Source organism: Cetorhinus maximus, chromosome 2 (genome assembly GCF_964194155.1).
Source record: "Cetorhinus maximus chromosome 2, sCetMax3.hap1.1, whole genome shotgun sequence".
Classification (NCBI taxonomy): Eukaryota; Metazoa; Chordata; class Chondrichthyes; order Lamniformes; family Cetorhinidae; genus Cetorhinus; species Cetorhinus maximus.
The window spans coordinates 226,756,195-226,781,829 of NC_135880.1; the positions used below are offsets into that span (position 1 = coordinate 226,756,195).

At 44.3% G+C, this 25,635-nt stretch overlaps 1 protein-coding gene and 1 long non-coding RNA gene across 5 annotated transcripts in view; one reads left to right on the forward strand and one right to left on the reverse strand.

Annotated features, from left to right (window-relative positions):
• Positions 1-25,635, reverse strand: part of LOC144671549 (basal cell adhesion molecule-like) — a 253,895-nt gene that overhangs the window by 184,077 nt on the left and 44,183 nt on the right. The window contains exon 1 of one of the 4 annotated variants that reach the window (XM_078533506.1): positions 633-789. The exons of 2 other annotated variants lie outside the window; for them this stretch is intronic. In XM_078533506.1, the coding sequence (XP_078389632.1) occupies positions 633-717 (85 nt within the window). In that variant the 5' untranslated portion in view covers positions 718-789. Of the gene's footprint in view, positions 1-632; positions 790-25,635 lie in introns of those variants that run through there. One more of the 4 variants, XM_078533513.1, reaches the window with a different exon arrangement.
• LOC144671623 (uncharacterized) overlaps positions 1-25,635 on the forward strand; it is a 1,108,978-nt gene that overhangs the window by 84,559 nt on the left and 998,784 nt on the right. The gene's annotated exons all lie outside the window — the stretch shown is intronic.

Below are 25,635 nucleotides of genomic sequence, written 5' to 3' on the forward strand. Positions count from 1 at the left end.
GTTTTTTTTAAATTCATTCTCTCTCTCTGCTTTTCCGCCTTGCTCGGTTCCACTCCTCTCTTCTCTTCTCATCTCCCCTTTCGCTTGTCATTCACACTCTCCCTCTCTACTCTTCGTTTAATCTTCCCGGATGAGGCGGGCTCCTGCCAACCCCCGATTCCACATTTCGGAGACAGAACTCAAAAAGCCGCGAAACTTTACAGCCCAAAGTTTCAGGTCTGGTCTGTGGACTCAATGTGGGTGCTGGGTATCCCAAGGCTTAGTTCAGGCAGCGCCGCCGATGCAGGAGTCCCCTCCTCGGGACCAATACCCTCCTCCCCACACAGCAGTAAAAGTTCAAACCACCGCTTCGCACAGACACTCGAGTTATTTACTACTGGACATGAACGTTCAAACAGACTTTTTTTTTAAAAAAAAGGCACAAAATGCCTCTCTCTGCAAACTATGGAGAGAAAGCTGTAATTTCCCCCCCAAAAAATTCCTGCAGTTCTTTTTCTGCCGATTCATTTGTTGCTTTGAGTTAGTTTCAGTGAAATTGACACATTCGTTCTCTGCAGACACCTGGAGGAGGGGAGAATCAGCCTTGGGGCGCAGCCTTGGGGCGGGGTGACAGTTAACACGGCATTTCTTACCTGTCAGAGCGAGTGTGAGAATGAAGAGGGTGAGACAGAGTCCCCCGCTCACTGATGCTGGCCTTGGTGTGGCTGCTGAGGACATGTTTCCACCTGGAGACTCGGGAGAAGAATGAGACCAAGAGAAGCAGCAGCTCAGGAAGGAGGGTGGCGAGGGTATTGAGGAACGGCCAAATCCCACCCACAACACAGAGGCCAGCCCCCCGCACAATACAACCAGCAAAGCCATGTATTTGTGAGTATATATACAGGAGAGGAATACTGCAGGGTAACCATGCAGAGCAATACAGAAAGTAGAATACAATAATAAAGTAAATAAATAATAACAGAGTTAATGTAGACTAATGTGGAGTAATTATTTGACAGCTTAATACAATTTGTATTTATTATATCTTTAAAGTAATACAACATCCCAAAGCGCTGCACGGGACTGTGAACAGAAAAAAACATTAAGCCACATAAGCAGATACAGAATAAACAGATAGTGTCAGAAGGACAACATCCCACAGATGCTGGAAATCTGAGATATAAACAAAACATTCGGGAAATACTCAGCAGATCAAGCAGCATCTCTGCAGAGAGGAAAGAGTGAATGTTTCTGGGAAAGGAGCTCCTACCCCAGCAGTGTAGCTGAGCCTCAGATCAGGTGACGGCTTTGCAGAACACCTCCTTCCCGTCTGCCCGAGTGACCATGAGCTTTTTGTCACTGGTCATTTTAGTTCTCTGGCTCACTCGCCAGTCTGACCTCTCTTGGCCTCCTGCACTGTTCCAGTCAAACTCAATGTAAGCTGGAGGAACAGTCCCTCATCCTTTGATTCGGAACTTTACAACCCATCAGGCTCAGCACTGAGTTCACCAATTTCAGCTCATAATCACTGCTCCCATTTTTTGGACAGGAGTGTTGGTAATGGTTCCGCTATTCTCATTCACATCTTTTCTAAACCCATCATTTGTTTCCTGTCTGTTACCACATTCTTTTGCCTTATCCAATTTCCCATTCTGCCCGCCACCCTAACACAGACTTTTCCTTTTCTTCTTCCCTCCCCTCTCTCTTTCTCTGCCTCTACGCTTGTTTAAAATCTGTTACAGCTCGTAATTTCCTCCAGTCTGCTGAGAACTGAAATATTAACTCTTTCCCTCTCCACAGATGCTGCCAGACCTACTGAATATTTCCAGCATTTTCTGATTTCAATTAGGGAGAAATTTAAGATATGTGACTAAAAGTTTGGTCAAAGGAATAGTTTAAAGAACGTTTTAAAAGAAAGGAGGTAGATAGAGAGAAACTTAGGGGATGAAAGTCCAGTGTAATAATAGATCATAGAATAAAAATACAGAGAATAATGTCACAATATTTTAGGATAGAGAATAACACGAAAGCCAATAATTAATTCAATTCAGCAACAATACACCTCAGGTAACAGCAACACAGAAGAATGCAACAAACACAACAAAATGCCAAGAAAATGGCTGATTCTCCTTTCAGGCAATATTGTCATAAATGACACTAGTTGGAGAATTATAGGCACCTGATTTTCTGCCCATAAATTTGAACAGGTAGAAAATCTGTAGGGCCATAATCTGCCAACAGGCACCAGCTGTTAGCACGAAGAGTCCTTGATCAAGGAATCAGGTTAGATTGGATAGTTCAGTGAAGGAAAAAATGTTGACGGGATATAGGAACAGGATGGATAACTGAGATTATAGCCATTTTCTCACTTGAAGGTAAACACCATCAGACAGGTTAGGATGAATGGCTGGCTTCCATTTGTAACTTCTTTGTATAGACTACAGGACTGGATTATCTCATTGGGGTTAGAATACAAAAGTAAAGAAGTGATGCTTCAGTTACATTGTCTTGGCCAGAACCCATCTAAAAGACTGTATTCACTTTTAGGCACTGCATCTGAGCCAGAACAGAGGTTTCCCCAGGGCTTAGAGGGTTAATTTGAGGATAGGTAGCATAAATTTCGTTTGTAACCCCTCGAGTTTGGAAGGTTCAGGGTGATCTAATCGAGGTGTCAAAAATGTTAATGAGATTCAATAGGGCAGATGCAGAGAAATTATTTCCTCTGGTAGGGGAATCCAGGCAAAAGGAACATAACCTTAAAATTAGAGCCAGGCCAGTCAAGAGTGAACTCAGGAAGCATTTATAGACACAAATGGTTGTGGAACTCTGGAACTCTCTTCCCCAAAATGGTCAGTTGAAATTTTCAAGGCTGCAATCAATTAGAGTATCGTGGGATATGAAGCAGAGGCTGGCAAATAGAGTTGATCAGCCATGATTTAATAGAATGGCAGAACAGGTTTGAGCAACGAGTGGGATACCTCCTAATCTGATATTTCTGTGAGTTACAGTACAGCACAAAATTAACAATACAAAGAATTACATAACAACAGAGTATCAATACCCCACAGAAGATATGCTGTGGCATGACAGTATTATGTCAACAAAGAGCAACGGAGTAATGCAGTGGTTAATATAGGAACATACATGTGGGAACCCCAATGGTACAGAAATTTAGCTGGGTGACCACTTTCATTTCACAGGTCATTTTTAAAAAATTTCATTTATAGGATGTGAGTGTCACTGGCTGGGCCAGCGTTTAATGTTCATCCCTAATTGTCATTGGTAACTGTGTTAATCCTTGTCTGGACCTAAGAGAGGAGCAGTGTGTAGAGGCATGCATATAATTTCTGATGTGTCACCCCTGGAACCAGACGTGCAGCCAAAAAGCAGTGTACAGATAGTACTTTACTGGTTAAAGATGAAAGCACAGAGTGAGTGCTTTTGTACTGTCAGTTCTTTCTCTGCAGAATACCAGTTTATTCATTAATTTTCCAGTACTCTAATATTACTGAAATAAACCAATCATCCCTCCCTCTATGATGCAGTTCCATCTGGTTACTGGATATTTTCAGGTTACCCATAATCTTCTGTGAAAGTATCCAGGCAAACCAACAGGTTATGTGCAACTTCTTGGATAATTATTCCTATGTATTAATACAAATAATTGTCATGCAGACACACGTATAGAAATATAAAATAATCGACAGCAATGCCCACATATAGCAATGCAAGGTAGAATAGTCACAGAATCATAGAATGGTTACAGCACAGAAGGAGACTATTCAGCCTGTCATGTCTGTGCTGGCCCTCCAAAGGAGCAGTTCACCTATTGGTACTCTTTGTGGTATATTACTCTACTATATTTTTAATCTGTGCTGTAATGTAATTCACCTGATGTCATCCTCAGATTTATCTTGGAACTTTACAAATAGGATGTTTTCTTCCGCATCCTTTCAGGTGAAGCAGATTCCACATTAGCATCCAGCATGATTGCCTTCCATGCCTGTTTATGCTCTTCTAATCCCACAGGGGGAATTTCACCATCTCCTCACAGTTACCTGGACTTTAAAGGTGGGTCAAGCTTCCCGACAAACAATGTCAGGCAGCCCTTTCTCATGCATTAGCATGTCATGCGTGTTTATTAAATGGTTAGCTTGCGAGAGGGAATTAAGCTCCAGCTCCAAATTAAGTTCCCTGCCAGCAAGAGATTAGAGCATTCACATTCACAATTTCACATAAGTGGCACGCACCAGGTGAGGTAGGCTTCGTCCATGATGACTGATGGGTTGCTGTTACATTGTCCTCTTTGGGGAGCGTCTGTAAATGTCAGTCTATTCTTGAGACCAGGTGGGGGTGATGCAAGTTGTATGGAGGATGACCAAGGAAGAGAGGAGGGGTTAGCGGGGAAGAAATGGAGCAGAGGCCAGGCAAAGAAGGAAGGAGATAATGCAGGCTGTCCAGGTGCTCTTTAAATATGGCACCGGACCTTTGGCCCATGAGGTAACAGTGAGGATAGCAACTTCCTGCCTGCCTCTGCTGCGAGAATTGGCGAGCTCTTCACAGATGCATATTTATTCATACAAATGGTTGTGGAACTCTCGAACTCTCTTCCCCAAAATGGAAGCTGGGTCAGTTGAAATTTTCAAGGCTGCAATCCATTAGAGTATTATGGGATATGGAGCAGAGGCTGGCAAATAAGGTTGATCAGCCATGATTAAATAGAATGGCAGAACAGGTTTGAGGAGTGAGTGGGATACCTCCTAATCCAATATTCCTGTGAGTTATGGTACAGCACAAAATTAACAACAGAAAGAATTAAATAACAACACAGATTAAAATCATAGCAATGTAATGAGCTGAACAGTGCAAGATTGAGCATAGTCAGCCATCCCAGCCCACCTCCACTCACACACAGCCCACCCACCCCCCCACAGCGGATATTAGAAAACTCACTTCTGTGCCCATCACCGAACCTAGACTCCAGAACGGAAGATTCTGGCTGAGAAAAACATCTGGCTGCACTGGCCCCTATACCCAGCTTACCAACTCAAGAAAGCTTGAGAGCTGACCACGTGGCAACTGTGGCCGTGGACCTTGATCATCAAGCACCCTTTTTCAGTGTGTTCATTCTCGTGTAGGCACGCTATTGAGTAATGTCCATAATGACAGTATCTCCTTTATGGTTGTTTTCCAATTTTGTTCCACTCTCCTGTGGCACAGATTCTTGCCACATTTGCACAGACCCTAAATGCCTTCTGGTTCCCCACCATTTTTTATGCCTGAGCCTTGATAGAAAGTGTGAACAGTTATTCAACAATAAGTGATACCACAACAAAGCCAGGTCCCATCTCACCTCACATCCAGCCATGCACCTTCCTGCAGGTTTCACTGGGTGGCTGCCAGGAATGGAAAACCTGGCTGATTCATCCTGCCTAATCCTGAAGTGCTGTGCTAAAATACATCATCACCATTACCACCTGGGAATACACTGGTTAATTCAGCACAGACCAAGAATCAAATCTAGGGCTTCCGGGTTTGAATTGCTCAGTAGCGCAACAGGCAATACATTCACTCACTGATTCATTGAGATCTAAACATGATGAGCATATAAAAGCTGCCTAAAATTGATGTGACAGAGAAAGAGAAAGAAAGGGTTAAGGATCTGAGAGTTAACATACGCTCATGTGAGGGGCTTAACTTTTAGTGGGTCTTTAGTCTCTTTTGGACAAAATCATCAATACAAATAAGTTTAACATTCTTCTACAAACCTTAAAAAAAAATCTATGATCATTTCACAGGCCTCGAACCCCAGGGGGCTCCAGTCCAGTGATTAAAAATGCCTGTCCTGATACATTTCTCTGCCAACAGAAAGTCGACACTAATAACCTTTCCCATGTTAGTGCTGACTTTTGGATTAGAATTGCTTCCCAGTGTGCAAGATCTAATAATTTTTTTTTGACAATCCACACCATTTATATAAAACCACAGTCCAGATTCTATTGTGGGTATAAGAATCTTTAAAACATAATAAAATTTAGGAACAAAAAGTTATGTAAAAAGGAATCTTCTGTCATAAATGAGCTCCAATGTATCCCTCAATTCTTCTCTAACAAAAGTATCTAACTGTCTCAAACTCTCATACTATCCATTTCCATTTCCTTAGTCACTTGTTGAATAGACAGATCAGTTATAGTTTGCATAGCAAGGATCCCCTGATTTTTCTTATCAAAAACAACATCATCTCCAGTCAGGGGAAAATAGTCTCCCAGCATCTGCCCGGTGAGCCCTGTACAAATTTTGTAGGTTTATTTTTTATGAGACAGAGTCAAGTGACACTATTTTCCTGTAAACGTGAAATTCTGTCACACACACCCTATTTCCATCTCTATTTCCATTACTGCTATCAGAAAAATTCTTACCGATTTCACTGGCGTAATTAATGGCACTCATGTGGACCTCCCAGCTAAACCTCCCAGATTGTGGCGCTGTGGCACCAACCTTTCCTGCCATTTACCTCTGACTGACCAGAGATGAAAATGTGATATGGCTTTTCCAGCTGCACCTCAACTGGATCTGATGTTTCATTTTGTTGACCAATCTTCATCTGTTCCTTCTGCACCAGTTCTTTCCCCACTACTATTCTGGCAAATACTGAAGACTTGTGCTCCAGAACTTGCTGCGCCCCTAGCCCAACCTGTTCCAGAACAGCTACAACATCTACCCGGCTATGTGGAAAATTGCCCAGGTATGTCCTGTACACAAAAAGCAGGTCAAATCCAACCCGGCCAATTACCGCCCCATCAGTCTACTCTCCTCAACAGTAAAGTAATGGAACGGGTCATCAACAGTGCTATCGAGCGGCACATGCTTAGCAATAACCTGCTCACTGATGCCCAGTTTGGGTTCCGCCAGGGCCACTCAGCTCCTGACCTCATTGTAGCCTTGGTTCAAACATGGACAAAAGAGTTGAACTCCTGAGATGAGGTGAGAGTGACTGCCCTTGACATCAAGGCAGCATTTGACTGAGTGTGGCATCAAGGAGCCCTAGCAAAACTGGAGTCAATGGGAATCAGGGGAAAAACTCTTCGCTGGTTGGAGTCATACCTAGCACAAAGGAAGATGATTGTGGTTGTTGGAGATCAGTTGTCTCAGCTCCAGGACATCACTGCAGGAGTTCCTCAGGGTACTGTCCTCGGCCCAACCATCTTCAGCTGCTTATTCATTGACCTTCCTTCCATCATGAGGTCAGAAGTGGGGATGTTCGCCGATGATTGCACAATGTTCAGCACCATTCGCGACTCCTCAGATACTGAAGCAGTCCATGTCCAAATGCAGCAAGACCTGGACAATATCCAGGCTTGGGCTGACAAATGGCAAGTAACATTCGTGCCACACAGGTGTCAGGCAATGACGATCTCCAACAAGAGAGAATCCAGCCATCGCCCCTTGATATCAATGGCATTACCACCACTGAATCCCCCACTATCAACATCCTGGGGGGGTACCATTCACCAGAAACTGAACTTTACTAGCCATATAAATACTGTGGCTACAAGAGCAGGTCAGAGGCTAGGAATCCTGCGACGAGTAACTCGCCTCCTGACTCCCCAAAGCCTGTCCATCATCTACAAGTCAGGGGTGTCATGGAATACTCCCCACTTGCCTGGATGAGTTCAGCTCCAACAACACTGAAGAAGCTGGACACCGTCCAGGACAAAGCAGTCTGCTTGATTGGCACCACATCCACAAACATTCACTCCCTCCACCACCAACGCACAGTAGTAGCAGTGTATACCATCTACAAGATGCACTGCAGGAATTCACCAAGGCTCCTTAGACAGCACCTTCCAAACCCACGACTACTACCAGCTAGAAGGACAAGGGCTGCAGATAGATGGGAACACCACCACCTGGAAATTCCCCTCCAAGTCACTCACCATCCTGATTTGGAAATATATCACCGTTCCTTCACTGTCGCTGGGTCAAAATCCTGGAACTCCCTTCCTAACAGCACTGTGGGTGTACCTTCACCACACAGACTGCAGCAGTTCAAGAAGGCTGCTCACCACCACCTTCTCAAGGGCAACTAGGGATGGGCAATAAATGCTGGCCCAGCCAGCGAAGCCCACATCCCGTGAATGAATGGAAAAAAAAACTAGCTACTCAATTAAATTTAAGATCGAAGAAGGAAAGAGCATGGATTTCTGTCAAACCTTTCACATCCTGAGGATGTCCCAACACATTAAGCTGCCAGTGAATGTCTTTTGGAGTATGAATATTTTTATAATGCATACAAAATTATTTAGACAATTTGAACATTACTATACAACCTTAAAAAAATGATCATTTCACAGTGAAGCCAGTTAATTTGTACATTACAGGATGAAACTACTACAAACAGCAAAGAGATGCATGCTCAGTTAATCTATTGTTGGTAGTATTGGTTAAAGGATAAATTTGGTCAGGACATTGGGGGAAGCCCTCTTCTTTTCTTCAAATATTGCTACAGGATCTTTTAAGTCAACCTGAGGTGGCTTAGGGGGTTTAGTTTAATGTTTAATTTAAAATAAAGGACACCTCTGACAGTGCAGCATTCCCTCAGTACTGCACTGAATCATCAGAGGAATTGTGCTCCAATCCTGGAGTGGGATATTAACTTTCAACTTTCTGATTCAGAGGTGAGAATACTTCTGCTAAGCCAAGATTGATACTAACCCCCCCATCTTGCCTATTTCTACTTCTTTCCCGTACTCTCTCTCCCTCCCACTATATTTTATAGCTGCTGCTCTAAGCCATCATGTCTTTCTGACACTACTCATTACTACAGCCTTCGTCCCCAAGTTCCTCAAGTGCCCATATCTTCATCCTCTCTCCTACCATTCATTCCTCCCCTACTCCTAGTAATACTCCTAGGCTCCAGCAACCTCAATCTCCACAATTGCCTATCCCCATGAACTGCACCTACCTAAAACTGCAACAGCTTCTCACAATTTCATGTAAACCTCCTTCAGATACCATGAACCAAGAGGGTATTGGCGACCATGCAAATCCATTGGATTGGTCCATGATTATGTTTGACAAAGTACTGCAGTGGTTTGCCATTGCCTTCTGTAGTATGGCTGACCAGGAAACTCTCCTGCTCTTACTATCTCTCATCACGTGTATTTGAAGGATTTACAGGCTGATAATTAATCTGTTTGGCCACATTATGAATGCACCTTCCATAGCCATCGAGTCCTGGCGAGGGACTTGAGCCTGGAGCTTCTGGCCCAGCGTTAGGGAATATATCACTGCACCACAAGGGCCTCCTCTCATGTATACCATGAGCTTTAAAAAAGGCAGAAGATTAAAATGCAATATATATGCAAAGAGATACATAATAATCAAGGGTGCTCATTCAGTTTTCACAACAAGTGACCAAGTTACCAAATATAATCCACAAAACATTACTAAAAATCCAAAAATTCAATGCAATTAAAACAGAGCTTCACTTATTCAGGGACTGTAAAACAGTGCTCTTGGTAGCACATTTCGGGCAACATTCATCTCCGCTTCTTGGGTGGTAAACAGGTGGAGTGGATCAGGTGTAAACCAGTGGAGCAAGTCAGGCAAAGTGGATCAGGAAGAGCAGATGGTCAGCAACAGAAATGAAAAATCGGGTCAGAGTCAGTAGACGCCTTGGAAATATTGTCGGAAGGAATGAGTAATTTTGAATCGTCTGCTGAAAGAGATGAACTGAGGGTTTTTTAAATTCAACTTCAGAGTTTTAAATACAACACAGCATGTGGGAATGATTGGTGAGTGTATTAGAAAAGCCCGGACTTAATTACGGTATCCCTTATTTATGCTCAGTGGTGTTGCGGACAAAAATAGGAAACATGTTGTGGGTAATTCTATGAGTTTGCACTGCTGGTGAGTAGCCTTACAAATAGAAATTTGGGTGCTCATTGCCCAAAGGCTTATTGGTTGAAAAGTCACAGTTGGTGTGCACTCAGATTTCTGATTTGAATGACTGGTGGATGAAACTTTTCACTAGCAGCACAGCCTCACAAAATTGCCACTGTTGTTATGGAAACTAGACTGAGGTTTAGCTTACTGCACCTGTCTTTATCTATAGCTGTTAGACAGATAGTGAAATGTGTTGATAGTTTAAATGTGCTTTGTATCAGTTGAACCACAACTTGTATAATTAAAACCTGACAAACCACCACAGAAACATCAGTACAGAATGAAGAAGTAGCATTTTCAGACTGGCAGCCAAAGCCAATGAGGGGGAAGCAGAAGAAATGTTTCGTGTCACTCCAACCACCAAGGCCCCCAGGGAGCTCAACGGGACAAAGGAGGACACAGAGAGAGACAAGGTGGAGGAAGAGATTGAGGCAACAGAGAGCCAATCAACAGCACTACCCCCTGAACCTCCCAGTCCTCAGGACAGCGAATCAATGGAGGAGGAGGCAGCAGTGGAAAAGCAGCAGGGGGAGTGGCGGACGGTGAAGAACACCAAAAGGAAGAAGGAGCGAAGAAGAAGCAAAGTCATTTCCCAGAAAAGCGGCAAGAGGCGTCTCCCATCCGACATGGATGACAAGGGCAGCAGCTCTTTGGATGAAGAAATGCCAGGGCGGCACCGACAGAAGAGGCGGCAAAGCTCCAGGGCGTTGGAGGACGAGACACCCGAGCTCCAGAACATTGGAGACAACAAGGAGACCAGCGAACCCCAACTTTGCCTGCAACCTGAGGAGGCCAGTGCACCACAGCCCCTGGAATCTGGGAGCAGTGAGGTAATCATCGCACCCCAGCTCCAGGAAGCCGGGAACAGCAACACCCCAGAGGGGGTGAGTTTTGGAGAAGCTTCTCCAGCAAAGGTCATCTCAAAACCCGCTCTCTACGTGAACCTCCAGATGCCACCTGAGCAGAACACTGCCAAGGAGATCTACCTCAGCCCATCCAAAGTGAAGGAATTTGAGCTCACTACGGGTATGAAGGAGCAGACTAAAGGTCTGGGACTCTCAGAGACAGTGGGTTTGGTAGGAGAATAAATGCTTTAAAATGGGTTTAAAGATTGTATCCATAAATGTGCGTAGCATTAAATCTACTACGCGATGTGTTGCGACCTTGGACTACCTAGCCAAGGTCAAAGCTGACCTGTTGTTTCTGCAGGAGTGTGCGATACCGCACCTCAGCTCCTACAGGCAATGGTCACGATGGTGGTCCCATGGGCCATCAATCTGGTCGGGCGGAAATGACTCTCGTTCCTCCGGCCTGGGTATTCTGCTGCGGGGAGGCAACTTCACCGTCTCCAAGGTTAAGGAGGTGGTGGGCGGGCGACTCCTCGTAGCAGACGTAATGTACAAGAACGCTCCACTCCGGTTAATTAACGTGTATGGCCCGGCACAAGGGGCTGAGCGGCTGGAGGTTTTTCAGCAGCTCCCACTGCTGCTGGCGACCTCCAGGCCGGTCATTCTGGGCGGTGACTTCAACTGCATCATCGATGCGGCTGGACGATCCGGCAGGGCCGGCAGCAGATTGGACGCTACGTCCAGATCCCTGATGGAAACAGTTAAGGATGCCAAGCTGCACGACGTCTTCAGCGACCCTGCAGACGGAGCGCAGCGTAGATACACCTGGTCACGGCCAGACGGATCCATTCGTTCCAGGATAGACTTCCTGTTTGTGTCCCGTGCATTCACAGTCAGATCCACCGATGTCAAGCCGGTGTTCTTCTCTGACCACTGCCTCCTACTGGCGGACTGCCACTTGGAGAAGGACCTGAGGGTGGGCAGGGGGGCATGGAAGCTAAATGTGCAACTGCTGACCCCAGAGAACATTGAGGAGCTCAAGAGGGATTACAAAGGTTGGAGAACCGTGAAACCCCTCTTTGAGTCCCTGACACGCTGGTGGGAAGCGATCAAGGGAAACATCAAGAGGTTTTTCATCCTCAAAGGCACCCAGAAAGCTAGAAAGGAACAGAGGGAAATGTCCCGACTCCAGAAAAAGATGCAGAATCTGCTCCGGCTGCAGTCGATGGGGGTCGATGTCAAGGAGGAGCTCCAAGAGGTGAAGAGCCAGCAAGCCTCGCACTTTGCCTCGGAGGCCTCCAAGATCATCTTCCGTTCCAGAGTCCGCTCCGTGGAGCAGGATGAGACGTGCTCACGTTTCTTCTTCCAAAAGGTACACAGAGAGAGCTCTGTGATCAGCAGCCTGAAGGAAGAAGACGGCTCAGTAAAGTCATCACGGTCCGACATTTTGAGGATCAGCAAATCCTTTTATGCCGGATTGTATGACGTGAAGCCCACGGACAGCACGGCCTCCCAGTCCTTCCTGTCCTCTATCACGGAGGTCTTAGACGACAGTATGCGGGAGAGCCTGGACAAACCACTAACTCCTGATGAACTGACTAAGGCCCTTGAGTCCTTCGAGAAGAGTAAAACTCCCGGAAGCGACGGCTTGCCGGCGGAGTTGTATTCGGCTCTGTGGGACTTGATCGGCCCAGACCTGCTAGGAGTGTACGAGAGTATGCTCCTGGCCGGTAGTATGTCAGAATCCATGAGGAAAGGCATCATCACCCTCATCTACAAGCACAAGGGGGAAAGGGAGGAAATTAGAAATTGGCGACCCATTTCACTGTTGAATGTGGACTATAAGATTCTGTCCAAGATCATCGCCAATCGGGTCAAATCCGCTCTGGAATTGGTGATTCACCCTGACCAGACCTGCACTGTGCCAGGCAGGAAGATCTCTGACAGCCTCGCGCTGCTCAGGGATACGATTGCCTATGTACAGGACAGGGGTGTGGATACCTGCCTCATCAGCTTGGATCAGGAGAAGGCCTTTGACAGAATATTGCACACCTACATGGTGGATGTGCTCTCCAAAATGGGGTTTGGGGAGGGAATTCGAAATTGGATCCAACTGCTCTACACTAACATCAGTAGCGCAGTCTCAATCAATGGGTGGGAAACAGATAGCTTTCCGATTAAATCTGGAGTCAGGCAGGGCTGTCCTCTCTCGCCTGTTCTTTTCGTGTGTTGCATAGAACCCTTTGCCGAGTCCATCAGGAAGGATCCGGGCATAAGAGGAGTGACGATCCCAGGCAGTGGAGGCACTCAGGTAAAAGCCTCCCTGTACATGGACGACGTCGCCGTCTTCTGCTCGGATCCGCTGTCGGTGCGCAGACTGATCCACATCTGCGACCAGTTCGAACTGGCCTCGGGAGCCAAGGTAAATCGTGGGAAGAGTGAGGCCATGTTCTTTGGGAACTGGGCTGACCGATCCTTTGTCCCCTTCACTGTCAGGGCTGACGGCCTGAAGGTGCTGGGGATATGGTTCGGAGGGACCAGGGCATGCGTTAGAAACTGGAGGGAGCGAGTGGCTATGGTGAAAAGGAAACTGGGCATGTGGGAGCGACGCTCCCTCTCCATTGCGGGTAAGAACCTGGTCATCAGGTGTGAGGCACTCTTGCTGTTGCTGTACGTGGCGCAGGTCTGGCCTATTCCAGACTCCTGCGCGATGGCGATCACTCGAGCCATCTTCCGCTTTATCTGGAGGTCGAAAATGGATCGTGTCTGCAGGGACGCGATGTACAAGCCTCTAGATAAAGGGGGAAAAAACGTGCCCAACATCGCCCTCATACTGATGGCCACCTTTGTGTGTGGCTGCATCAAGCGGTGCGTAGACCCTCAGTACGCAAACACGAAGTGTCACTACGTGCTGAGGTTCTACCTGTCCCCGGTGTTGCGAAGGATGGGTCTGGCCACGCTGCCGCGGAACGCTCCAAGTAGTTGGACCATGCCGTACCACCTGTCCCTCGTGGAAAAATTTATGCAGAAAAACACCTTTGACCACAAGTCCATCAGGCAGTGGTCAGCACGTAACGTCCTAGAGGCCCTGAGGGAAAAGGAGAGGGTGGACCCTGTGGGATGGTTCCCCGAGCAGACTGTCAAAGTCATTTGGCAGAATGCCTCATCGCCAGAACTTTCCAACAAGCACCAAGACGTGGCTTGGCTGGTGGTGAGAAAGGCCCTCCCTGTCAGATCCTTCCTACACGCCAGGAGTCTCACCCCCTCTGCACGTTGCCCTCGAGGTGGCTGTGGTGGGGAAGAGACCGTTGTTCACCTCCTTGTGGATTGTGCCTTTGCAAAGAAAGTCTGGAGAGAGATGCAGTGGTTGCTGTCGAGGTTCATCCCGAGCAGTTCTGTGACACAGGACTCTGTGCTCTACGGGCTGTTCCCAGGGACACACACCGAGACAAACATCAACTGCAGCTGGAGGATCATCAACTCGGTGAAAGACGCGCTTTGGTCTGCCCGAAACTTGTTGGTCTTCCAGCACAAAGAGTTGTCCCCGACCGATTGTTGCGGACTGGCACAATCCAAAGTCCAGGACTACGTGCTGAGGGACGCACTAAAGCTTGGGGCAGCTGCCGCAAAGGCGCAATGGGGAAGGGTCGCTGTCTAAGACCTTTCTGCCACAGCGCACCGAGAGACTGGGAACTGTTTAGAGCCCCTCGGGCTGTACAGCTCAAAATGAAAGGCTGTAAATGATTGTAATATTGTTTGTACTGATGCACCTGGTGATACATTTTGTAAAAGTTTAACCTGGATTGTACCCTTGTAATGGTGTTTTTGAAATGGTTTGGAATGTGATTGAAGATATTTTATGAATAAAGTATATTTTTGCAAAAAAAAAAAAAAGCATTTTCAGACTGGGGCACTTACTGTTTCCCCCATCATTCTCCCTGTTCCTGGCAGCTGTAATCTCTTGCTGGGGTAGTCCTATAGGTGATGTTTACCATCCACTACCTCGCTTAAGTAAAAGTGTATAAGCCTAAAGAGTAAACATCAACAGGTTAGCCATCCACGCAGCGCATCACAGCCAAATCCAGTCATCTCCAACTGATATCCACACACATGCACTTCTACCATAAAGGTCATGGACAGCAAGCAGGAATTCAAACTCCATTGATTTTCTTTTCTCCTTAGCATAAGGGTCCTGATGCTGATTGTCCCATCAAGACCTCTGCCCTAACAGATAAAAGAACTGGATTTTTTTCTCACTTCGTATCTTTGCCCAAGTGAGTCTTAGATTGGGAATGCACTGATACGTCAAAAAGCAGAAACTGAGTTAGGGGCCCACAGTGTGCCAGCTTTCTCACTATAATCAAATGCATCTCATGTGCTATTTCAAGGATTCTAATTTTCACCTTCTCTAGTTAATCATTTTTGTTTTAAGTCTTTATTTTGGGAAGGTGGTAAAAACAATTCTTGAATTATCCCCTCTCACCCTGAAAGCATAGAATAGAAAATTGGGAGAAACGGCAGTGTAGTGGTAATGTCACTGAACTAGTAATCCATGGGTTCAAAATCCCATCATGACAGCTGGTGAAATTTAAATTCAATTAACGAATAAAAAATCTGGAATTGAAAGCTAGCCTCAGTAATGGTGACCATGAAACTATCATCGATTGTCATAAAAACTCATCTGGTTCACTAATGTCCTTTAGGTAAGGAAATCTGCTGTCCTTACTCCACATCCACAGCAACGTGGTTGACTCTTAACTGCCTTCTGAAATGGCCTAGTAAGCCACTCAAGGGCAATTAGGGATGGGCAACATCCCTAGGTTAGCAACGCTCACATTTCATCAAAGATTTTTAAAAATCCTGAACACAAATGCAAAATACTGCAGATGCTGAAAATCTGAAATAAAAACAGAAAATGCTGGATATACTCAGCAGGTCAGGTAGCATCTGTGGAGAGCAGCAGAATTCACATTTCAGGTCAATTACCCTTCATCAGAAAGAACTTGAAGTGTTAATTCTGTTTCTCTCCACTCATGCTGCCTGACCTGGTGAGTATCTCCAACGTTTTCTGTTTTCATATATTGCAGAAATCCTGAAACTCAGTGAAGCCCTGGTGATGAGAAACCAGATAATTAACAGAAAACTAAAATAGAAGCAGCAATTGTTCAAAATTTGAGTATACAGAGAATGTGATTCTTTGCATTATTAAATGTGCCCCTCACAGCATTGTTTGTTTTATCCCTCATGAGAGACAGCAATTTAACCAAGCTTCAGTTTATTTAAAGTCAGCTAGCAGGAGTTCCGATGAAAGGTCACAGACATGAAACACTGGGCTGGATTTTTGTCTTAGGCTCGGGAAATGCAAGTCATACCATTTCCCGACTTTGGAAACCCAAGCCTGTCACCTCTGCCCGTAGCCGCCATGTTTGCAACTCCTGGAGATGTGGGTAGATGTCAGGTTTACCAAACTCCCAAGGCAGTATTGGAGGAGGCCAGGTGTCGAGGCTTGAAAGTGCCATGGTTCACTGGGATACCTTCCCAGCTCTACAACATCATTCTTATGTCCCTTAACAAATTTCCCTCAGGGTTGTCAATGACAACCCCAACGTCAGAGGATGTGGGTACAAGGTCGCGACCCGCCCCTAAACCGAACCTCTTCCCACCTTTGGGAAATTTAAATTTAGTATGAAACAAAACAAAGTTTTGGTGATTCTGATTACAAGGGGAACACAAAAATCTGGTCCATTAATTCTGTTTCTCTCTCCACAGATGTTGCCAGACTTACTGAATATTTCCAGCATTTTCTGTTTTTACTCTATTAATCAGTTTCCTTAGCTGCTATGTGATCAAAAGAGGCAAATCTGGGTACTGCACTTTAGGAAAGATATGAAGGCATTAGAGAGAGTGCAGAAAGATTCACGAGAATGGTTCCAGGGATGAGGAAGTTCAGTTACAAAGACAGATTGGAGAAGTTGGGACTGTTTTCCTTGGAGGAGAAGGCCGAGAAGAGGGTGTCCTAAATCATGAGCGGTCTGGATGGAGTAGATAATGAGAAGCTGTTCCTGCTCATGTTAGGGCCGAGAACGAGAGGGCACAGATTTAAAGTAATTGTCAAAAGAAGCAAAAGTGACATGGGGAAAAGCTTTTTCATGCAGCAAATGGTTAAGGTCTGCCTGAGAACGTGATGGAGGCAGGTGCAAACAAGGCACTCAAAAGGGAATTAAACTGTTATCTGAAAAGGAAGAATGTGCAGGGTTACAGGGAGAAGGTAGGAGAATGGCACTAGGTGAATTGCTCATTTGGAGAGCCAGTGCAGACACAATGGGCTGAATGGCCTCCTTCTACACTGTAACAATTCTGTGATTGTGTCAGCAATTTCTTTTATCAGATCAATTTATCCTTGGAATACAAAAACCCTGATTTCAAGAAAAGCTGAAAAGTTTACTTTTAGCACACAGCATTATAGTAGCAAGTACCCATCATGCTATAGTGTTCACTTTTATTGACTTCCTTCGATTCAATAAAACACTTTCAAGTAATTCAAGACATGAGTGGTATAGTTATTCTGAATCCACATGCAGGACATCAAATTGCTGATGCTCTGATATTTTCTGAAATCTAGTTTTAAAACTGTTAGTCTCTGGTTGTTCCATTTGTGAAGTTTGGAAGGGCCACTCTTGGCTTCATTCTATTCATTTATTACCTAATGATACCTTCCAAGGGATGTTAATCTTTTAAATGCTAGAAGTAGAATTGCATACTTTCAAGGACTTAGGGCCAGAATTTTGCAACTGAGGCGAGTAGCTCAAGTAGGAAACTTCCCAATTCAGCAGACTCGCCTCAGTTTAAAGTGCCCCTGTACACACTATTTTCGCTCCAGGGAGGCAGAGGCAGGAGACAGTCAGACCAACCACCCCTAGAAGCAGATCAGAGGCAGCCACAAGGGTGGTTGAGTGCCAAAATGTGTTGGTTAAAAGGCCAACTTCAGTTCTCTGGGACTTTGCCCAAGTTGTTTGGTTACATTTTAAGTTCTCTAGCCTCACTCCTCACACCCCATCATCCTCCCTCCGCCCACTCCCCATATCACCTCCATACCCCATGCCATCTCAAAGCCAACTCATGCCCCCCAACCACCTCCAATGGCCCCTCATACCCTCCATGACTCATGGTACTTTCATGCCCATTCTCCCAGTGTACACTATGTACAGAACCAATGAACCCTACAGAAACAATGGCATGTGTGAAACTGCATAGGAAAAAACAGCCATTCATAGTTATTTGGAAAAAAACTGGTGTCCTGCATCCTATAGAAGTGTTAATCAAACAGACCATTAAATGATCAAGAACAGAAGCTTTAAGCACTTCATATCTCTTAACCTTGTGCAAATAAACATTGAGACATTGTCAAAAGAGATCAAAGACTCTTATAAAATAATTAGGTGCTTTTGTTTACATAGGTGCAGAGAAATGTTGACATTGCCTGATTGAAATCTCTATTAAGTTATAAAGTTTTTTTTGTGATCTCTTTTATCAATGTCTCAAAGTTTATTTGTGCTTCTGGCCCTACCGAGTTTAACAGGCTGGTTAGCAATTTAGTTGATGCATAAGTGGGATGTTGTTTCCATGAGTGGGACAGGGCTTCAATGAGAGTGGGACTACATCAATGTTGCAGCTTTTTTTCAATTCATTCAAGGGATGTGGGCTTCGCTGGTTGGGCCAGCATTTATTGCCCATCCCTAGTTGCCCTAGTGGTGGTGAGCTGCCTTCTTGAACCGTTGCAGTCCATGTGGTGTAGGTACACCCATAGTGCTGTTAGGAAGGGAGTTCCAGGATTTTGAGCCAGCGACAGTGAAGGAACGGCGATATATTTCCAAGTCAGGATGGTGAGTGACTTGGAGGGGAACTTCCAGGTGGTGGTGTTCCCATCTATCTGCTGCCCTTATCCTTCTAGATGATAGTGGTCGGGAGTTTGGAAGGTGCTGTCTAAGGAGCCTTGGTGAATTCCTGCAGTGCATGTTTGTCCTGGACTGTGTCGAGCATTTTGAGCATTGTGGGAGCTGTACTCATCCAGGCAAGTGGGGAGTATTCCATCACACTCCTGACTTGTGCCTGGTAGATGGTGGACAGGCTTTGGGGAGTCAGGAGGTGAGTTACTTGGAGCAGGATTCCTAGCCTCTGACCTGCTCTTGGTAGCCACAGTATTTATATGGCTAGTCCAGTTCAGTTTCTGGTAATGGTTAATGGTAACCCCCAGGCTGTTGATAGTGAGCATTCAGTGATGATAATGCCATTGAGTGTCAAGGGATGATGGTTAGAGATTCTCTCTTGTTGAAGACAGTCATTGTCTGGCACTTGTGTGATGTGAATGTTACTTGCCACTTGTCAGTTGTAGCCTGGATATTGTCCAGGTCTTGCTGCATTTGGGCATGGACTGCTTCAGTATCTGAGGAGTCGTGAATGGTGCTGAACATTATACAATCATCAGTGAACATCCCCACTTTTGACCTTCTGATGGAAGGAAGGTCAATGATGAAGCAGCTGAAGATGGTTGGGCCGAGGACAGTACCCTGAGGAACTCCTGCAGTGATGTCCTGGAGCTGAGATGACTGACCTCCAACAACCACAATCATCTTCCTTTGTGCTAGGTATGACTCCAGTTGCTAACAATATCACTGCAGCACACATTCTGAAAAATTAAAATATTGAAAGATGCTATCCCTTGATTATGTGATTAGAGGAAGATGTATGCCTCAGACAGTACTAGACTTTTCTCTTCCCCTTAGTTAAAACAAAAAATAACGAGTAGCAGAACCACATAGACTAGCTTTGATCCCTGTGTAACTGATTTCAACCAGGGCAGCCTAAGGTATCCTTAATGGTCTCGGTACACCCAAGCCGTGGAAGGGAGAAGTAAGCCAAGGTTCTTTCTCCTAATTAATATGCAGTGCCCTGCAGTAAGTGTGCATGGTGTATCTTGGGTGAAGACAAGATTAGGTGTGAAGTCCTCTTTAGTGTAACAGTCTGCTGACGTTCATTCTATTGGCTCACACAGGAAAACATACTTTGTTGAGCTACCAGAGGATGCACGGTAACCATCCGCTATAGCTCTGCATGAAAATGAGTAGAAATGTAAAAATGGAAAATGTAATCTCCTAACCATTAGAGGTTTATGTTTCTGGAGAGTGACAGCTTCTGCACCTTAACATCGATAAATAGATCAGATCTGCATTAATGAACCTATTTATGAATACCATCAGATGGAGAGAAAGAATTATTATACACAAGTAAAATAGCAATGGCATTGACAGGTTGCCAGAAAAGCTTTCCATTTATAGGATGTTATGGAACTACAGGATCTGAGAGCTTTGAACTCAATCTGGCTGTTCACTTACATGAAGGAGCATAGTGTGTGGAAAAGTGGTGCCATTCTTGAAATTTCATTATTAAGGATTAGTGATTATACCCCATTATTGTACTCTCCTCTGATATGGTATTATTATTGTAAGAGGTTACGAAGAGACCTGAGTGGTATTTATGTTTAACGTTAATGCACTTTGACACAGAATGATAGGAAGTAGATTCTAACCCATAGGTTGTCAAGAAAACTCAATAAATATCCATCCATTACCTCATCTCTGCAACTGAATTTCGGTTTACTGTCCTTCAAGACAATTCCCTGATCCTGTTTCAGAGCAATAGTATCCCATCTCAGTAAATATCTAGCCTTAGAACTTGCAATACTGTTCTCAACCAGATATTTATACAGCTTCGTTTTGAAGGATCATTTTTGTTTCTGCTACTTTGAGAGTCTGTTTTACACATCATTTAGTTTTCCTCTCATTAAGTTAAACAGGTCAGTCCACGATACTCCAGCACATCCTAGTGTCCAATCTTAACTGTCATTAATAGAGTTTGTCTTTCTGGTGAGTTGCAAGGTTGTGCTTATGATAGTGGCAGAAATTAACTTACTGAACAGGGGAAGATACAGAAATCATTTTGGTGGAAAGTTACAGCATGTCTATATATTTTTACTATGCTAAAGGTGCTATATAAATGTAAATACTTGTTGCACTTGTTCTCAGGACCCCTGAATGGATGGGCACTTGGCTTTCTCCTCTATACATTAAATCTAGTCAATACAGATATCATAGTGAAAGGAAAGACTAGGTTAAAGGCCTGTGTCTTCTTTAGTAACTTAATATTCCATTACGTGATTTTTTAAAATCCACTATTTACTTGTTTTTTTCGAAGGGGTGGGATGTAGCAGGAAATTTCACAATCTTTGAGGCAAAAATGACACATTTCTGACAAAGGGATGGTGCAGATGCGCCAAAGTTCCACAAATTCTAAAATACACCATAAGTTCCAGCAGAAGTGGCGCAAGGTGAAATATGCGTCTATTGCCAAAGAAATAGATGTACGCAAATTTCTTGGTCATCTTTATCTCGAAGGACAAACATGTTCATCATCTGGGATGTTTGGTAGGATTCCGGTAGATACTTAGGCCTATCTGTGCCCAGAATGTTCTGTTGCAAATGGGACAGGATATTGTAGATGATTGAGTTTTGAATGAGTCGCTGGCTCAGGATTTCCTCTCCTTGTGTTTTCTCTCTGCCTCTGAAATGCGTTTGGTTTTGAAGAGGGCCGTTTTATTTGGTCGCCACAGGTGCAGAGACCCTGGGCGAGCTTCTGCCAGGATTCAAAACCGATTTTAAAGCTCCTAAGTGAAGCCTTCAGAGTGTTCTTGTAGCGCTTCCTTTGGCCACCATGAAAGCGCAACACAGACTCGAGTTCTCCATAGAAGATTCACTTTGGTAAGCAAGTCCGATGAACACTTTAATCACAGAAAATGGTTCATCTTCAAGGACTAAGAACATTCTGGAAGAATTTGTGTTTTAAAAGACACTGTTTCTTAAAGCGTTAATGCAAGAACTCTGATTGCTTCTCTTGGAAGAGAGATCCTTTTACAAGAAAAGGTAATTAAGCAGTTGTAAAGAAACTGGAAACCTCCTGACCCTGGTGGACTGTGTACAAAAGGGGTCACATGATGGTTTATGGCTCGGGAAAAAAAACATGCCTGGAATTGTGTTTAAAAGTTGGTTTTGGTTTTTCTTTGAAAAGAAGAAGGACCAACTGCTTGTGAAGGAAGACAGCAGCCTTTTTGCAGTCCAGAGCCAGTCCACAGCCAGAAATGAATTCTAAGTTGCTTTAGGTGCTGGAATTGAGTACCTGCAGGTGTTCCTCAAGCCCATCTGAAAAGCAGTGTAAGAATCACTGATTGTTTCGCAGGTCAGCGCCAAGTGACCAACCGCATAACTCAGACACTATTTCAGGATTTCATCATCTTTCCTTTTCCCTTGAACCATTGACTTTTAACCTTTGGAAGAATTCCTCTTTTTTTTTGGTATATATGTATGCGTGTGTCTGTGTATGACTTAGAGTATCTCGAAAGAGTAATTGGTACTTTCATATTTCATACTATACGTTAATAAGCTTTTCCTTTCTATTTGACAAGACTGATTTTATGATAAACTAATAAGTTTGTTGTTTATTGAAAGAAGTCTGGTTAAAGTCTCTTTGGTTTTGGCTAACAGTAGCAAAGGTAAACAATTGGCTGTTTAAGTGAGTGAATCAAGCTTTTAAACTAATGGTGCAACCTGTGGAGTAGTGGGGCCAGTCAAACTGCACATTCGCAATCCTCCCATCTGGGTCGTAACACAAGTGTCGGGCATTCTGGCAACATGACCAGCCCAACTCAGTTGTGATTGTCTCAATATGGTGTGGATGCTTGGCATGCCAGCTCGGTGAGCACCTCAGTATCTGGTATTTTGTCCTGCCATCTGATCTTCAGAAGCTTTTTGAAAGTAGCTCAAGTGAAAGTGGTTGAACTTCTTCGCGAGACGCTTGTACACATTCCCAAGAATTGCATGTGTACAGAAGAGTGGGCAGGACTGTTGCTCTATAGACTTTCAGTCTGGTTGGCAGATTTATTCCTCTTCGTTCCCAGACTGATGTTTGAGGCTACACTTGCTTTGACAATTCATGCATGTGTCTTGTTGTCAATACAGACAGCTCGAGAGAGTGTGCTGCTGAGATAAATGAACTTATCCACTGACAGGTTCTGATCATGGACCTTAATGGTCTCGAGATAGGGCCTTCCTGGAACAGGCTAGTAATTACTTCAAATGTGTGCAAATAATAGGATAATAAAGGCATAATCAAACTTATTAATGATTTTGCCATATAAACCTGTATTGTATCTGATTTAGCTCATTTCTGTATAAAAGACTGGACACAGTCAATTTAGTCTACTGCATTCATTGCTCCCAATGCGGTTTCCTCTACATTGGAGAGACCAAACTCAGACCGCTTTGCAGAACACCTTCAGTCTGTCCGCAAGCATGACCCAGACCTCCCTGTCGCTTGCCATTTCAACACTCCACCCTGCTCTCATGCCCACATGTCCGTCCTTGGCCTGCTGCAATGTTCCAGTGAAGTTCAACGCAAACTGGAGGAACAGCACCTCATCTTCCCACTAGGCACTTTACAGCCTTCCGGACTGAATATTGAGTTCAACAATTTTAGATCATGAACTCTCTCCTCCATCCCCACCCCCTTTCCGATCCCCCCCACCTTATTTTTTTTCCCCCAATAATTTATATAGATTTTTCTTTTCCCACCTATTTCCATTATTTTTAAATGTATTTCCATCCATTGTTTTATCTCTACCTTTTAGCCTATTTCAATCCCTTCCCTTCACCCCACCCCACCCCACCTCCACTAGGGCTATCTGTACCTTGCTCGTCCTGCTTTCTACCCTTAATTAGCACATTCCTTGGATAATATCACCACCGTCAACACCTCTTTGTCCTTTTGTCTATTACATCTTTTGGTTATCTCCACCTATCACTGGCCCTCTATCCAGCTCTACCTGTCCCACCCCCTCCCCCCCTTAAACCAGCTTATATTTCACCTCTTTTCTATTTTACTTAGTTCTGTTGAAGAGTCATACGGACTCAAAACGTTAACTGTATTCCTCTCCGCAGATGCTGCCAGACCTGCTGAGTTTTTCCAGCTATTTTTATTTTTGTTTTGGACACAGCCTTTGTTTGATATCTCAGCTTTGACTGAAGCAATTTGAAAAAAAAACAATGCTGCTGTACTGCTAGGAAAGCAATTAATGTGATTCCTACATATAAAGAGGGAGATTGAGCAAGCCCGGGGAGACCTATGGAACCATTGAATTTAAATGCCTGCAGCAGCTTAAGGGAGAAATTATAATATTGGAGAGAAGCAGAGAAGTCAATGGAGCTCAATAATCAGCAGGAAGTGAGCTTCTAATTTCAGTCAAGCAGCATTTCTGGAAGCCATAAGGGCAAGATGGGCAGGACTGCTTGTCACACAAAGAACCACGTCAGACAATAGTGAGGCCACGGTCTTGTGAGGTTGCTGAAGCTGTTAGTGGAATCTCCATAACCCCAAGATGTGCAGGAAAAATCTTCAATCGTTTGACTGTAATAGGCAAGCAAAGGGCCTCATCCACTCCAATAAAGTGTATACAGCTAGCAACTAGTATTTTGGCACTTTGACACAATGAACACGTCTCACAGTGGAAATGCAAGCTACAATAACACAACTATCCTTTTAATTAAAGGCAAACACCCATCATTATAGATCCCTTGAATAAGTGAATTATGAAAGACTGTATGGGGCATATCCACAGCACTAAGACATGGCATATGGAAGATCAGGAATATTTGGATTACAATGGCTGTTAAATAGGACATCTGCTGTCTGAGATTTGTCACAGGAATTTCCTCAACATGTACAAGTCTCTTGGGTAAGGCCTTGCCAATAGACGACAGCGTGGAGAGTAAAATATTAAAAAGCTGAAAGAAAACATGTCAGATGTTCCTGCTTAAAATCCAGACACAGGGATTAAGGTAGCATTAGAAAAAAAACTAAACTCAAAGGGATTGTATTCAAAAATAGAGTAGGAGAGTGGAAAAGAGAAAGATAAAAGTAAAAGAATGAAACAGAGAGATAGAAATCCAATGCTACACAAACATAATCAGAAAAAACAAAGACAGAGTGTGAGAGATGGGGCAATATAGAAACAAAGACAGAAAAAGGCAATGATTGAGGAGAAGCAGATGTACTTCATACACTTTAGTCAGTGGTCCCAGCCCTTAAAAACAACTTCAAAAAGTAACTGGAATGGTAAAGATTTGGGAAAAATGTCACACTTGCAGAATTATTCATAAAAAATTTGTTTTTTTTTTGTTTGCAGCTTGTGCTAAAATAGATCACCGTTGAAGAACATGCGTACATATGAATTAGGAGCAGGAGTAGGGCACTCAGCCCCTCGAGCCTGCTCTGCCATTCAATAAGATCATGGCTGATCTGATTGTAACCTCAACCCCACATTCCTGCCTACCCCTGATAACCTTTCACCCCCTTGCTTATCAAGAATCTATTTAGCTCTGCTTCCACTGCCTTTTGAGGAAGAGAGTTCCAAAGACTCATGGCCTTCAGAAAAAAATTCTCCTCATCTCTGTCTTAAATGAGAAACCCCTTATTTTTAAACAGCAATGCCTAATTCTAGATTCTCTCACAAGAGGAAACATCCTCTCCATATTCACCCTGTCAAGACCCCTCAGATCTTAAAGGTTTCAATCAAGTCACCTCTTACTCTTCTAAATGACAGCGGATACAAGCCTAACCTGTTCAACCTTTCTTCATAAGACAACCAGCCCATTTGTGGTACTAGTCTAGCAAACCTTCTCTGACCTACCTCTAATGCATTTACATCCTTCCTTAAATAAGGAGACCAGGTGTGGTCTCACCAGTGCCCTGAGCA